General features: G+C 39.4%; 1 protein-coding gene across 1 annotated transcript in view; it reads left to right on the top strand.

The window, feature by feature from the left end:
• Positions 1-225: 225 nt before the first annotated feature.
• USH1C (USH1 protein network component harmonin) overlaps positions 226-16,657 on the top strand; it is a gene marked incomplete at its 3' end in the record, with an annotated part of 47,913 nt that continues 31,481 nt past the window's right edge. Inside the window, exons 1-8 of the mRNA XM_082485285.1 lie at positions 226-305; positions 4,521-4,588; positions 6,540-6,683; positions 7,177-7,315; positions 14,633-14,741; positions 14,844-14,868; positions 15,610-15,667; positions 16,422-16,525. Of these exons, the coding sequence (XP_082341411.1) occupies positions 270-305; positions 4,521-4,588; positions 6,540-6,683; positions 7,177-7,315; positions 14,633-14,741; positions 14,844-14,868; positions 15,610-15,667; positions 16,422-16,525 (683 nt within the window). The 5' untranslated portion in view covers positions 226-269. The remainder of the gene's footprint in view (positions 306-4,520; positions 4,589-6,539; positions 6,684-7,176; positions 7,316-14,632; positions 14,742-14,843; positions 14,869-15,609; positions 15,668-16,421; positions 16,526-16,657) is intronic.

Here is a 16,657-nt window from a genome sequence, read left to right as displayed (position 1 = left end):
CTTTTTCTTTTACCTTTTCTTTCTCTTTTGTTTTGGCCTTAAACAACCAAACCCTGGGGTCGCAAGGAGGTTACGGCTGCCCGGCGGCTCGTACCGCTAAAGCAGCGGGGCAGGGGAGCGGCGGTGGAGGAGGACGAGGGCCGGGGATGCTGTAGGCGGCGGCGGGTGAGAGCGACGGGCGCACCTCCCACCGCCCCGGGGCGCGGCCTCGCCGGCGCAGCCGCTCCGCGCAGCGCCCGCACCCGCGCAGCGCCCGCACCCCGCGCACCATGGAGCGCCGGGTGGCCCGTGAGTTCCGGCACAAGGTAAGAGTAGCGGGGCCGGTGGACACCCGGGGTCGCTTCAGCGGAAGAGAGCAGGCGGTGGGCCAGAACTGCTTCCCCGCGACCTGGAGAGGGGCGACGCGGCGGGCTGGGGCACGGCTCCTGGCGCCGGGGAGGACTGGGGCGTGCTGCCTGTGTGTCAGTGAGCCACGGGGAAGGGAGAAGATCGGGGAACTTGGCGCTGCCCTGCCAAAGGCGCGGAAAAGCGGGTGGCAGCCTCCTGTGAGAGGGCGGTGGTAAAACTTAAAACCCTTAAAAAGGCAGGGGAGAGAAGAGGAAGAACATTCCTCAATGCTTGAGCTTTTACAGGGCTTGATACAATTTCTTTTATTTTAGTATAATATAAAAAATGTTGCACCCAGTCCAGTTCAGGGAAGGTGAAAGTGCAGGTGCTGAAGTCCAGGCCCAGGCGGTTCCCATTGGCAGTCCTGCGTGCTGCCAGCCGCTCCTCGGAAGCCTCAAGTTCCACCTTAATGTTCACCAGTGCAGTTGTGTATGTGCAGTCATGTGCAAGCGCACTTGATACATGAAGCGACTCAGTGTGCCTGGCACCTCGTTTTGTCATTTACCCAGTTAAATAACTGCTCAGCAGAGTTCAAAATTGTATGAGCAAAGTAAGCTCACAAAGCTCTATTTAAGGAAAGGAGGGGGAAAATGATTTACACATCTAAAAGATGTTTTTCCACAGCCATTTAAGACTCTCTCAGACTAAAGTTTTCAGTACTTTTTTGTGACCCTTTTTTTCGGGGGGGGGGGATTGGTTAGGGGTTTTTGGTCAGCTAGGGAACAGAATTTATTCTAAGTATTGTAATATTGTGTTTTACAGAAGTAGCACCTGGTAATAAAGCCATTAACTAAAGAATTATTATAATGAAGCAGAAGGACTGCAAAAAAACCCCACTTATATGACAAACTGAAGTTCAAAAACATTAAGGACCTGGATACTCTGTGGTGATGACAATAGCTGTCTAAGCAAGTTATTTCTGTCTTGCTACCTCCTAAAAAAGAAGCTGAGGGTAGACCTTATCGCTTTCTACAACTACCTGAAAGGATGTTGTAGCGAGGCTGGTGTCGGTCTCTTCTCCCAAGTAACAAGTGGTTGGACAAGAGGAAATGGCCTCAAGTTGCGACAGGGGAGGTTTAGATTAGATATTAGGAAAAATTTCTTCACTGAGAGGTTATCAAGCACTGGAACAGGCTCCCCAGGAAAGTGGTTGAATCATCATCCCTGGATGTATTTAAAAGACTGGTAGACATGGTGCTTAGGGACATGGTTTAGTGGTGGTGGTGGCAGTGTTAGGTTTATGGTTGAACTCCATGATCTTAAAGGTCCCTTCCAACCTAAACGATTCTGTGATTACTGTATGACTCAACAGTGGATTACGCAATATAGCTGTATAGACTCTGGTTCCTAGGCGGATGGTTACTGTCTTGAACTTTAAACCTTTTCCCTTTCATTGCTGCTGTAATTCATAAATCATTCTAGTCCCACCCCTGACAACGTAAGACTTATTGCCAGTGTTTGTTGGTGCAGATAAGCAGGATGCGTGTCTGAGTGAAAACAGAAGAGGATATTGGAACAGGTCTTTATTTTGTGTCATCCTGCTTCTAGTGGCTTTTGTGGCATTTTTAATGTCTTGGATACTACTTTTTCTCTGTCAAAACAGTGAAAATGCTGAGCCACAGGATGAGTTACCTCAATTATTTGCTGCTTTCATATTTTTTCTTAGTAATTTTAAGTGGTTCTCCTCATAAACCAAGCAGCAATACAAAATATATAATATATGCAAAAATATTAACCAGTTCTTCCATTTCCCTCAATAGTTTTTCAAAGGCTGGATAGATTAAATAGACCTTTATATTATTCTTCAAAAGCTGACAGATTGAGGTAGTGTTATGGTAGTGCATTACTGTAATCTGAACTTTTTCCACACCAAAAAATGCTTTTTTTCCCCCACAACTTCTATTCTATTGAATGAATTTATATAGACTTGTTGCCAGATTTTATTTTTCTTTTATATGTAGGTGCAGTTTTTATAATGACTCTCTATTAATTTGTATGAAAAACAGTGCAATTTATATAGTGAGAAATAGAGTATAAGCAACTCTTTATTTGTGTTCTAGGATTGTAAATGGTACAACTACTATGAAGATACCCTTAAATAATCACAGAAAGGTTGAGGTTGGAAGTGACCTCTGGAGGTCATCTGCTTCAACCCCCCTGTTCAAGCAGGCCCACCTAGAACAGGTTGCCCAGGACTCCATCCAGATGTTATTTTAATATTTTATGTTTAAAAGCTGTGAAATCATCTGTCCCACACCTCCACAGTTATTTTCTCTAGAAATAGAGATATACTAAAATAATTCTCTGATTATTTTTTGTTTTCTTTACATGAGGGTATGATCTTTTAGGATTTATGAAATTAGAGTCAGCTCTTGGAAGCTGTTGATAAGTCTAGGTAAAGTCTATTGCTAAAGTAAGACTCTGTCCCAAGGAGTTAATTAATTAGGAAAATGGTAAGATATGCAGGTGGCTACAATGAAGTGATAATTGGTGGGACAGAAGGCAGCAGGAGAAGAATGACCTAATTAGAGAGATGGCCCAGGAAGATTAACCCAGCTGTAGCATTCTGAATATATAAGAAGTCACTTGGGTGTTTGTTTTTGTTAGAGGACAAGGAAGTTGCTGGTGCAGGATGGGAAGTGCAGGAATTGAACAGGAAGACTGAATGTTTTGTGTGAAGATATGGCCTTCTAGTTCCTGAGAAGGAGTGGGAGACAGGACCATCAACTAGCATATCAGGAGAAAAACGTGATGATGTTACTGGTTGCTTTCCTAATCAGGAGAAAAGATGGTGATGGTTTTGCTTGTTGATGTGCTTAAACATTTAGTGTTCTTTGTGAGATACTGCTTGTACAGTACTTTAGCTACCACTAGGGATTGAGTTCTGTATACCAGAACCAAAGCTGATTTATATGTTATATTTTTGCTGATTGGGAGGGGAAAATGGGTGCTGGACTTAGTTTTACATGTATTAACTTGCCTTGAGTCTGTGTACGGTATTTGTGAACCAGTCAGGTTTGATTGCAATATTTTTATTTTCTTTTAAGGTGGACTTTTTCTTCTATGTTTGAAACTCATGGTGAATTAATTGGTTTACTTGCTAATAGTACTGTCAAGCAATCTTGTCCTGCACATAGCTTTTTAGCCTTTTGGTGTTTTGAAAGTGTCTTTTTCCAGAGGAGACAAGTAATAGAAAACCACCTGTATGTGGAGTCTTGCTGGCTTTAGAGAGCAAAAGGGACAAAAGGAATATGAAGCATGTATTTAGTTTAGAATAGAATGCAAACCATTGCAAGCCTAGAAAGAAAGGGCTTTTCTTTAAGTATGCAAATTGGTCCTCAGACTTCACGTCACAGTAATATTAGCCTTTAGGTCAGATGTAAATTGTTTTCCTAAACATCAAGCTTGTCCAAATGTAAAACTAATGTGATATGACCTCTCCCTGAAAGTAACATCAGTGGGGGTCTCACTGTCACTGGATATAAATTGAACTCCTCATATTAGAATTCTTGGGTTGTTTGGTTGGGTTTTTTACTGCAGTTATCCAAGAGCAGGCACAGTAATATGACACCGGTTTAAGTAAATGTACTATTAGTGGGGGAGGAAAGAATAACTAGCAAGTTCTATCAGTTAAGAGCTGGAGCAAAGAGGAACAGTAGTGTAGCGGTTCTCATAATGTTATAAGTGAGATCCTGAAATCAGTGGTTTGGATGACAGAACATAGATTATAATCATCTCAGTGTGGTGGTTTTATCTGTGACAGCATGTGCTATATTAATGAATGGCCAAAAAGGTTTCTGAAAACATTTATTCAACAGTACAGTGATTATCAGGTAAGGCAAATATTATCATATTGTAATAATATTACTGCTGAGGGCAAATCTAGCACGCTGAATATATTTGTATTAACCGTCTTGACCAATTGTAATACTAATTTTAGAAAGTCCTGTTGTAGGTTTCACATTGTGAGGTAATACTCTATTGCAAAACAATGTTTATCTTTAAAAAACAAAAAAAAGAGTCTTTCCCTATAGACATCTTTGCTCTATGGCTTAAGAGAAAGTCTTGTATGTTCAACATTTGTGGCTATTTAGTCAGACATTTACAATAATTACATTTACTTGGGTTTTCAGGTTAATCTACTAATTGACAATGAAGCGGAGAAAGATTACCTTTATGATGTGCTGCGGATGTACCACCAGTAAGATTTAGCTTTATATATATTTGTGTAGAATCTTGCTAGTCTTCTTAAATGTAAACAGTGAGTATTCAAGATCTTAAGTGGTCTTTTTATATGCTACTAGAAAAGTAGTGAAGTAATAGTTTTTATTCAGTTTAATGAAGTCTTACACTTTTACAGCATAGCCTGCAGACAAGGAAGGAGCATGTCTGTAATCACCCATAAAGCTATTTGATTTTATGACTTGGCAATTTTGTAAAAGAATTTAGTAGATTCCTATGGGGGGGGGGAGTGCTTGGATGATAAAACTCTCCTTAGGAAAAGGAAGAGCGCATTAGTCAAGTCCACTAATATTTTCAAATAACGCTTATTTATTTGCAACAGAGGTTTTTATTGAGTTTGCTTTTCAAAGATTTTTGCTAACTGTTCAGATAAAAATTTATTTGCAACTGTTATTTGAAAGCTGAAAAAAATTAGTCTGGGAATCTGGCATGTTTAACAGCTCTGGCTTATTACAGCATAATGGGAAAAAATGGTAAGGTGATAGGCCTATTACCAATCCTTTTGCTGAACTGATTTAAACCACAGTTGCTTAGGATGTATATCATTGTAAATGAGATCAGTGTCTGATCCATTGTTTTTCGAAGAAGATGAGAATGTATTTTCCACTCATCATAGACAAGTGGCTCTGATAGACATTGTTTCCATTCATATCTTAATTAATAGCATCTCAGCTGAGTGAAATGTAGACGTTTCCACCTGATGTTTGCACTGAGCTATAGTTATGGGTGTATTCAGCTGCATATCTGATTCAGTTTCACTCAGGTCTGTCTAATTGCTTCTCCATTCATAAAGCCTGTTGTTTGGAAAGCTGGTTGATTCAGTAGCTCTTAATTATTTAAAATCTTCTTGCAGTTACAAAATTAACAATGCACGTAGTAACTTTCCTTCAATTTCCAAAATTGCGATGATTTGAGCAAAACTTCTAATATCTCTATGAACTTATGTTGATGATGTGTGAATTCCTTGGAATACATTATGAAGTATTCCAGAGCAAAAATACGTGCAATTGCTGTTGGAGTTAACATTTAATGTCTGCTTCACTGTGAACAATATTTCCAAAAGTATTTTTTGACCTCTAATCCCATGTAATATGCATTCTTGATCTGTATTTTCAGGGCATATGCCTCAAAAATATTGTATGCCAGGAGATGTACGTTATAAGAGAGGGAACAGTAAATAATATAGACCAAGTTTAACTGGATGTTGTGTAGGATTAGTTCCGCTGAACCTTGGGGAGCTGTTCGTCCACTTGTGCAGCTGGGCAATGAAGTACACTTTCTAAGCCTATAGCTATCTCAGTGCTGACAATATCAAGGAGAGTATATAGCTCTCATGAAACAGTTATTCACAGCAGTTCAGTTTCTGTAGATTTTGTTTATTGGCTGATGGCCCTTCTAAGTTTTACATTTTTTTTTCAAATCAAAATTGAACAAGTCTTTGCTCTAGCTACTGAGCATTGTGGTTTTGGCTTTTGTTTTTTTTTCCTGGATCAAACCAATTTGTCAGTCTCCTAAGTTTAGGGGAGAAAGGAGTTTGTAGCCTAGATTCGCTTAGGATTGCTAACTAGTAAGGAAACTAAAATCTAGTAGGCAGTTCCATAAATCTTTTGGGAACTACTAAATTAAAGATGTCATCTATAAAAGTGATGCACATGACCTTAAAAGCTAAAGGCAATATATAGGAGTTTTCACTTATTTTGAAGGAGGTAGTTGTTATTCCTTTGCTTACAGAAAGTTTGCTTTCTCAGAGGCTATTTTGCTTTGATAAAACCAATATCTGCATAAATAACTCTTTCAGTAGGTTGAAGGGAAATTCAAACACTGAAGCTACGTATACAGCAAGTTATTAAATTATGCTTTGTGTTGGTGTGTCTATTACCTGTGCTTCTTTTCTCACTGTGTTTTTGTAGATCTATGAATCTCCCAGTGCTTGTGGGGGACTTAAAACTTGTGATTAATGAACCAAGCAGACTGCCTCTGTTCGATGCTATCCGCCCACTTATCCCGTTAAAACACCAGGTGGAATATGATCAGCTTACGCCAAAAAGATCACGGTAAGAGAATGCAGGACAATGCAGCTAACTTAAATACAAGCAGGAAATACTGAGTTTTCAGACAAATTCCAAGTAAAATACCAGTCACCTGTGTAGAGCTGGGCATGTTTTTTTTTTTACTTTTGCTATATTTGCTAGAAGTACAGTTTTTAGCTACCTGAAATTGTTTGCCAAGTTGTTTCATCTAGTAAAGGCAGTGTAAGGGAGTCAAAACCAATGCTTTCCAATTGAAACAATCTTTTCTTATTTTTCCTGCATTTAATAATAAAAAAATTCTTATAGCTCAAACCCTTTAGAAGCAGACAGCTTCAATGGTTGCAGATGTCTTTTCTTATAAAAAATATTTGATGGCTTTAACATCCATCCAAACTTCAATCAGCTCGCTTTTTTTCATGCCTAAATGTTATAGAGAAAAATAATGTGTAACCTTCATATGAAACATTGCCACAAAGTGTTATGCAGCTGAATAGTTGAGTATCTTCCATTTTTGCAGAAAGCTGAAAGAGGTGAGATTGGATCGTTTGCATCCTGAAGGACTTGGAATAAGTGTGAGAGGTGGAGTGGAATTTAGCTGTGGCCTCTTCATCTCCCAGTTAGTTAAAGGAGGACAGGCAGACAATGTTGGACTTCAGGTAATAAAATAATATTCATGACTGCTGTGCTGCAAAAAGCCTTTTGCTACAATGTTAGGGAAGCAGGCAGTAAGAGTTGTTCTTTAAAGTTTAGAAATAGCTGTTGCTGGGTGCTCTTTGTCACTTGTAATAAAAGTCAAAATATATAGTCAATGCCATAGTAAATACAATTATATCCATGGTGATGATTAAAGTTGTCTTCTTTTCACCAATTTTAGTGATAGGTAAATGTCTTTCTCTTATTTGGGATATGATAATTTTTGAAGGCAAAAGGGCTTTCTGGGGTGCTTATACTTCATGAGTAGCAACAGTTAAATCTAAGCAGATAGAAAGACAGATCTCTAATTAGACTGTGGAAGAGTGTTTTAAGTTGCTAAATTCTGATTGTGTGTAGAACAGGGCATATAAATACTAAAAAATGTTAATTCCAACTTGTATAGATGTAATTTGTGTAATGAAGTGTTTTTCTGAACTTCATGTATAAATTGTGGGGGGTTTGGTTTATGCAATAAAATTACATAAAAGAAGGAACCAAATTTTAACCATTTCCAGTATCAGTTGTACTGCACAGAATTGCACTTTCAGTGATTAAATTTTAGATACATGAACTGTAACACAGTTGGCAAAAATAATGATGTATAGAAATGCATTTTTTCTGAATCGGTACTTATGCAATTTGCGTTATTCAAGTTTTGGGTGTTTGGCTTTATTGAATGTGTCATTTCTTGCTCATATACAAGTGAAGAGAGAAGTGAGCAATTGCTATGGCAATTATCTTCATCTTTCTATGCTTTCAAAGTTGATAAGGTATATTACAGGTCTGTGTTTCTGAGTAGAAAGGCTCATATGCCTGGCTAATTTCAGTTTGTTGACTGTGAATAGTTGCTGGAAATATTAATGTTTAGGGATTATATTTAATACTAGTCCAAAATGTATTAGACTGACATGGTTCATTACAGTGTTTAATTAAACTAATGTGACTTGTAGATATGCTTCAGTGTAACCCCACAACTCTCTTAGATTAGAAGAAAAACAAACAAACAAACTTCTGTTGATAAGGCAAAGTTATGTTTCCGTGTTTGTATAATTCATGCTGAGAACTTTCTAAAATTTAAATAAATGTTCCTGTCTGTTTGCACACATGCACATGCCCTTTTGTTTGTACATTCATATATCCCTTTCACTAATTCAGAATCACCATTGAATTAGTCCCATCTTCTGGCAGCCTGCTCTGGACAGGCGTGTGACCTGGATGCTTTTAGAAGCTCCTTCGTAGAACAAAACCACAAATTCAGGGAGTACACCGCCACCAATTCTGTATTTAGTTAGAATGAAGAGGATGGCATAGGACACCTCAAAAACTGTGCTGGTTATGTTGGTAGCCTACTTTTAAACATGGGATTTGCCAGTGGGTAACTCCAGAAAAGGGTATTGATGTACCTTCCCAGAGCTTGCAATACAAAAGCTTGTGTACCTCATGCACTACATTACACAGTGAGAATGAGAAGTGTAGACAAAAGACTTGCTCCTAGATTGTGGTCAGCTCAGTAGAGAGATTCCAGGTAGAAAACCACTGCTAGAAAACAAAAAAAAAGACAAAGACCAGTCACTTATGGCTTTTGAAAACATTTCCTGGAAAATACTGGAAGGCATTAATGCTGCTGGACTTAATAGCCACTGTCTTAAACTGTCATGCTAGTACATTCATCTTAATGCTGTGTTGCCACTCTGCTTTTTTCAGACTAGTATGTTTATCAGTGATCTGGATGAGGGGACTGAGTGCACCCTCAGTAAGTTTGCAGAGGACACCAAGTTGGGCAGCAGTGTTGACCTGCTTGAGGGTAGGAAAGCTCTACTGGGGGATCTGGACAGGCTGGATCAAAGGGCCGAGGCCAATGGTATGAGGTTCAACCAGGCCAAGTGCCGGGTCCTGCACTTGGGTCACAACAACCCCATGCAACACTACAGGCTTGGAGAAGAGTGGCTGGAAAGAAAGCGGCTTGGCAGAAAAGGACCTGGGTGTGTTGGTTGACAGCTGGCTGAATATGAGCCAGCAGTGTGCCCAGACAGCCAAGAAGGCCAACAGCATCCTGGCTTGTATCAGAAGCAGTGTGGCTAGCAGGACTAGGGCAGTGATCGTCCCTTTGTACTTGATGCTGGTGGGGCCACACCTCAAATACTGTGTTCAGTTTTGGGCCCCTCGTTACAAGAAAGACATTGAGGTGCTGGAGTGTGTCCAAAGAAGGGTGACAAAGCTGGTGAGGGGTCTGGAGGACAAGTCCTATGAGGAGCAGCTGAGGGAACTGGGGTTGTTCAGTCTGGAGAAAAGGAGGCTCAGGTGAGACCTTATTGCTCTCTACAACTACCTGAAAGGAGGTTGTGGCAAGGCAGGTGTCGGTCTCTTCTCCCAAGTAAAAAGTGACAGGACAAGAGGAAATGGCCTCAAGTTGCACCAGGGAAGGTTTGGATTGGGTATTAGGAGAAATTTCTTCACCAAAAGGGCTGTCCAGCATTGAACAGGCTGCCCAGGGGAGTGGTTGAGTCGCCTTCCCTGGAGGTATTTAAAAGACACATAGAGGTGTCACTTAGGGACGTGGTTTAGTGGTGGACTCGGCAGTGCTAGGTTAGTGGTTGGACTCAATGATCTTAAAGGTCCTTTCCAACCTAAATGATTCTATGAGACAATCGATAGATAAGGAGTTATGCTCAGTTGTTGTGCTACTGTAAGATTGTCAACTTTCTTTTTTTTCTCAGTATGCAAAAAGGCACTACTGGCTTTCTGTAACTGAGGCCATCGTACTACATGTTGGTGACAGTGAATGGGATTATAAAGGATCTTTGGGTTGGGCTGTACAAATGTTACTGCGACTCGGAATTTGTTCAGTTTGGCAGACAAAGCAGGGACAATAAGTGGGAAATATGCTTGAGACTGACTATGAATTTGTGAGTTATGTTATATGTATTAATATGAACAGATGGTGCTTTGCAATTCAGGTAACCATCTGACTTCTGTTTTCTGATATGTGGTGTTAAAGCTCAGACTAAAGTGCCTTCATAATAGGTGGCACTAGGCACTTTCTGAACCCCGCTGAATAACAAGAGCTGACAGGCAACCCATTGTACTAAATTGCTGTCTCACAGTAAAGCCAACTGCTTCTGAAATTTCACCCACCTGCTTTATTTAACGAAAGCTCTACACATTTTCTATCCCAAAAATGCTGTCTCGGAAAGGTATAATGATCTTCTATTATACCATCAGTTTTACGTCCTGCTGCTTTTTTAAAAAAATAAAATTAATTTTTCATGCTTTCTCCTTGAAGTAGTTTCCAAGTTACATTAAAATGGCTGAATAATCGTGAAGGCTCACTGAGACATTTTTGGTTTTGACCCTTTTTTAACTACAGTTTCTCTAAAAGGCAAGTGTTTTGTCCTTTCATGAAAAAATGTACTTCATCTCCCCCCCGCTTTCTCATACTTATGTCTGTGGGCATTCTGCTGAATACAAAGACGTGGAGATTGGTATGAATGATGAAAATGGACAAAGTATACAAAATGAGAAATTTGAAACAGTGATGTTATTATGTAAAAACCCTTCAATTTCCTGGAAGCACTAAATATGATATTTCTCATGTTAAAAGTTACAAATAATAGGCATTTTATTTGGGAAAAGTTAGGTTTGCAGCTTTTCTTTTGAAAGTCTGTCATCTCCCTGTTTGATAGGGAAAGGGGAAACAGTGATATATAATAACAAAATAGTTGTTACTGTTCTACTGTGCTCAGCCCTGCAGACTTTTATCTCTACTGCTTTGGATTCAGAAGGTTGGTATACAGTGATACCAGCACAAAAGTAACAAAATACATGGGGAAAAAAACCTATTAATTACTTCAGTATGTGGCCACTTTTTTTTTTTTTTTTTTTCAGGAAAAGCTGTTCAGGCGTCCTATGGAGAAGCAGCTTGTTATGTGTCCTGTAGCTCAGCCTAGACTGAGATATTTCTAAAACACCATCAGTCACACATTGCCAGTCAGTAACAGAAATGTCATTAGGATGAGTGAAGAGTACTAGACTGTCTTTTCATTTGGCTTCTGAAGCTGAGCAAAGAGGAGTATTGAAAATATCTATAGGGGAAAAGGTCATTCCCATATGGGAGCAAAAAATAAAATATGTTGTGCCTGCATTTATAATCTTGTAAGTGTGTGCCTCTTAGGGGGATGATATAATATTAACAAATATGACTCGCTTAGTGAATAATGACATCCTCAGAGCAACACTAGTTCTACTGATACAGAAGCTATATAGACACTCACAAATGGTACTGCCATTTGCAGTCCTAAAACTAGGATGCTTCTGTGTGTTATGGCATTGTAGTTAAAAGGGTGACCTGACCTACTGTTATTAAAAAGCTGGGTTTGTGCAAACCCAGGCTCTGTGGTCTGTTACAGCCTGCATGATGCAGAGGGTGTGAGTAAAGGAGGGATCTTGAACTAAACTAAAACAAATTAAAAATTCCACCAACTACAAATAATGTAAGATCAACAGAAAAGTCGAGGTAGATCAAATGAGGTCAACGTTGCGTACTTGAGGTTATTTTTGTGAGTAGTCCAGAGAGAGGCCAGAGATGGGAATGGAGGAAGAAGCTTTTTGAGCATTTTACTCTTGAGGAACTCAACCTTCCTTTGAAAACCAAAGATCAGTTGCTTTTGTAGCATTTCCTAGAATAACCATCAGAATCCTAAATTGGCCGAGAGTCTTTATGGTTTGGAGAGGATATTGAGTCTTTATGCACAGTGCCGCAAGTCTGACTTATTTCTGAGCCTTTTCACTTCTTGTCAGTACAGTCACATTGCCAGTGCTAATCCTGTTCATAAAAATGCATTATTTACAATGGATTTCCTGAAGTGTTGGGAGCAAATGGCTCTAGACTAAATTCTTGGGTTTGGGATGTGGAACTAGCTTAGAATTTAGCAGTGTATTTGCAGGGGAAAGAGGAGTGCAATGGCATAGCTGCCAGGCCTGTGGGGGGGGGTGGATGGGTGGGTGGATGTAGTTTTGAATAATTGGAACAAGTTGGTTAAGCAAGTGTTCTTTCACAGCGAGAGCTATCAGGGGGTTGACGCTAAACTGCAGACCCCACGTGCTTTTCCTTGTCCAGTTGTGCATTTTTACCGCAGGCTGGATGTTCAAAAGCTTTCCGTACTGACCTATTTCTGCTCTTATTAAAGATCATGTTAAAAATCTGTCTGGTTTAAATGAAAACAGTGAAGCTCTTAAGAGTGCTGCAAATTGCACACAGGTCATTGCCCTGGGTGAAATTTTTGGATATCCAGTAGGTGGAGCAGCAGTCCCACTGGTTAGGGGCTGGGCACCACAGTCATGTTTTGCCTCTGCAAGTGTATTCTCTTCTGCAGGACAGTCACGTAGCGCATTTGCTTTGCTTTTGTAGCCTTCTAATGCTGTTTTGCACAAGCTCAAAGTCTTTAAATTCAGTGGAGAGGGAACTGCACTGCATGAACTATACTGGTACAGTGAACATGTTGTAAGTGTTTTGTGTGCCGTTGCAGAGCATATGGTACTTCCTAGAAAAAAAATAGATAAAGTTTTTGAAACAAGTGAAAAAGAAAAGTGGATGGTCTGTGGCGGGGGGGGGGGGGCGAGAGTGTATTGGTTTTGGTGGGGGTTTTTAGCTGAACAGATCACAGTAGGAAGATTTGATAATACTTATTACATATGAAAAAGAGAAGAGGCAGTGGGTGATGGTAGGAGCCGTGGAGACCAAGCACACTATTGTGTTCTGGTCCGTTGCTCTCCACCTTTTCTTTCTTTCATGTTAGACCATTATGTTATGCTCTGGCCCGTTGTATTGTTGTGTGGCCCAGGTTGGGAGGGAAATCATCCCAAGTACCCTGAAGGAGCGGGTAGGTTGCACCACTGCACGAAGAGAATCGGAAGAGTAAAAGTGAGAAAAAACTCATGGGTTGAGATTGAGACAGTTTAATAGGTAGAGCAAAAGCCATACATGCAATGTTATCTTTTACACTAGTATACGCTAGTTATGTAGGCGTGGGTTTTTCCTCTGGTATGCTGGTGCTGGTGGTGGTTGTGTTGTTTGGTTTTTTTTGTTTTTTTTTTTAATTGGTAAAACCCCTACATCTTTTCCTGCACAGCAAGTGAAACCTGTGTGGAAAATTCCAGTTGTTTTTCCATCCGTTATATACCCATTTTGTGAGACATTTGGCACACAGGTTTGGAGGATAACCAGAAGATCTCCGTACAGAGACACAGAGCCAGTCCTTTAGGGTGGAGGACAGAGTGCAAATTACTGCTGCTTTCAGTCCAGTTATCTTAATGTAAATTTGTCTTGGGGAAACCACTAGTTTTGTCTATTATTCAGAGTGCATGTTCTTGGTCTGTTCTGTAGCAGACCACTCTCCCTGTCACCCATGGAGCTCAAATAAATATATATTGCATACACACGGGGGCCTGAGTAAGCTTGGATTAAGTGATTGACTTGACTTCTGTACAGTGGGAGCTTCCTCCTATGTTTCTAGCCCAGGTTTTCTCACTTTTTTCATGTCATATAACAGGGGGAATGCCACGGCCTGAGGGCCACATTAGGGTGGTGGTACCATCTTCTCAATCATGGTATATGAAATAGGAAGGATGGGTTGCTGCTGTGAGACATTTGAAAATCTGTCACCTGTGAGTTGCATGTAACTTCATTACTAATGTGGATGATGCAAGAAGACTTAAGCTACTGCATCCCAGAATACGCATTCATTATGCTAGTATAGGACTACTGTAACTAATCAGATGTTGCACCTGAAACAGAGCTAAATTCTATTAAAATAATGCATTTTTCTGAATCCAGAATCAGGCAAGTTAATAAGACCAAGTTTAGTTTCCTGTTGGTCTTCCTGATACTTCAGAAGGTATCTCAAAGAACATATGGTAAAAGCAAACTGAAACTGCTGGAGTATAAAAGAAGAAAACCCAAAATTATTTGAATTGAAATATGGGCACTTGTATTTAAGGTAATCTGTGGCGTACGAGTCTGATGTGTAGAGTCTAATTTTCATCCTTTCCACTAGATATTATTTATAAAATTGTTATTTGGCCATTAACCTACCCTTTCAGTTTTTAATATGTTCAAACAAATACAGGTAAATCTGATCTGGACATTACCTGAAATTCAAAAAGTATTCAGGACTCAGCATTATCAAACCTTTGAATCAAAATGATTGCCAGATTGCATCATTGCTTAAAAACTTTTTAATACTATTCAGTGTTTATTTTTTCTTTTTCCTTTCTTTTTTGAGGTTGGAGATGAGATAGTTCGTATAAACGGATATTCCATTTCCTCGTGCACACATGAGGAAGTCATAAACCTCATTCGTACAAAGAAAATAGTGTCCATTAAAGTAAGACGTAAGTAACATCAAAAATCATCTGTGTCACTGAAGATCACTGTTAATAGATTGCTAGTGACGTGTGGAAAGTGTTACTTAGCAGAGTATTTTTGTTTTTCAGATATTGGCATGATACCCGTCAAAAGGTAACGGTATTTAATTTGAAAACAAATTGCTATTCATTTTCACATAGCCTCTTCCAATATCCAACGAACCTCTGTGTTTATCTGTATGTTTGAAAAGGTGCGAATGGGCATCTCCGTAGCTGATTTAAATGGCATGTCCTTTGTGATAAATAGGCAGGTGTCTTGTTTGATGAATCTGACCTTTTATGCCAGTTGCCTGCTTAAGTGAACTAATTTCTATTTCCTCATTTCTCATGGACATTACCTGGAAATTTCATTATCAATAAAATTATCCACGATCTAGCTTAAGAGAGCTGCATTGCTTCTCTATGTACATAATATTTGAGGATTGCTTCAAATCTTAGAAAAATTTCAAATTGTCCTGTTCCAATTTTTGTTGAAAATTTGAAACTGTAGGTGAAATGTTTGAGAAATGTTAATAATGGGAGGTGTGTCTCCGCATAGACACTTACATAGGCTGTTCAAGTAATTATGATTATTTTCACAGTTTTTCCTTAGAGTTTCCCAAAAGTGTTTCACTTGAGGTTTTCTCAATTTTATTTATTGACCAGCTTTACTAGCCTAAATAGTTGTACGCTTGTTTGATGTTCTATTTATATTGCTGAAAAATAAACCAGTTGTCGTGAAGGATATCCAAAGCAACTTGTGGATGCAAAATGGGAGGCCACCTTCCAAAGCAGTTTCTTGAATACATTAACATTTATTTTGTCACTATTATTTTAAATTACTCTTTCCTTCCAGTTCAGCAGATGAACCCCTTAAATGGCAATATGTGGACCAATTTGTGTCAGACTCTGGGGTAAGAAATTGATATTTTATTAAGATGTCTTCTGGGAAATCTGTAATGGTTCTGAAACACTTTGTCATCGGAGCTTATTACAGAAGTTATTGTACGTATTTGTATGATGCAACATCTTGTTACAAGTGTTCTGGGATAAACATCTTTTGTGGTATGAAACAATTCTAGTATCATTAGATAAGGAAAGGGCATGATACAAATGAAATATCTTTTCCTTATTAATTGGTACTTTATTTTGCTTAAGCTTATTAACTTACTGGCCTGTAGTCCTACTATATAAATCTTTAACAGATTTGGCCTATCTTAGCTATATTAGTGGAACAATGACAGGTACGAGTGCAAGGGACTTCGATGGGTTGCAGCAATGAAAACAGAGACCACAATTATCGTTCTTTTGCTTTCAGGAAGAAAGCCTTTGTTAAATAGTGAGTGTATTTTTCCAGCTCTTTTGTCGGGTAACATCTAAATGATTGTTTTGCCATATCACTTTCCCCTAACTTTCTTTCACCCATTTCTGAAGACAAAGTTTGACTATATAAACCATCTTCTCCAAATAGAAAGATAAGTTCAGTCTTTCACCTGAGCCACGTAGCTCCACTGAAGTGACTGTACTTCACATTCGTCTCTGGTAGGGCCTTGGAGGAATCTTATCTTGATATTGGCAGGGTTTGATCCTGGCTTCATGAAGCTTTATATTAGTCTTGTTACTCTGTTGAAGCTGTATCATCTGCAGCATCTTTTAATCTCCCTACAGGAAGGAAAGGGCAGTGTTGCTGGTCTTGCTTCTTCTGGAGGGAGAGACAATAAAGAGAAGAAAGTCTTCATTAGCTTGGTTGGTACAAAAGGCATGGGATGCAGGTGGGTACATGTTTCTTATTATGCCACTGGTTTAAGTGAGATGTCCAAGGCAGTTATTTCCATCCTTCGTTGATATGATATCAGGAAAATGGAGATCCACACAAGGAAGGCAAACTGAAACAGGAGCATACC

The sequence above is a fragment of the Vanellus vanellus genome (assembly GCF_965231255.1).
Source record: "Vanellus vanellus genome assembly, chromosome: 6".
In the NCBI taxonomy this organism is placed as follows: Eukaryota; Metazoa; Chordata; class Aves; order Charadriiformes; family Charadriidae; genus Vanellus; species Vanellus vanellus.
This window is presented reverse-complemented; position numbering and strand designations above follow the sequence as displayed.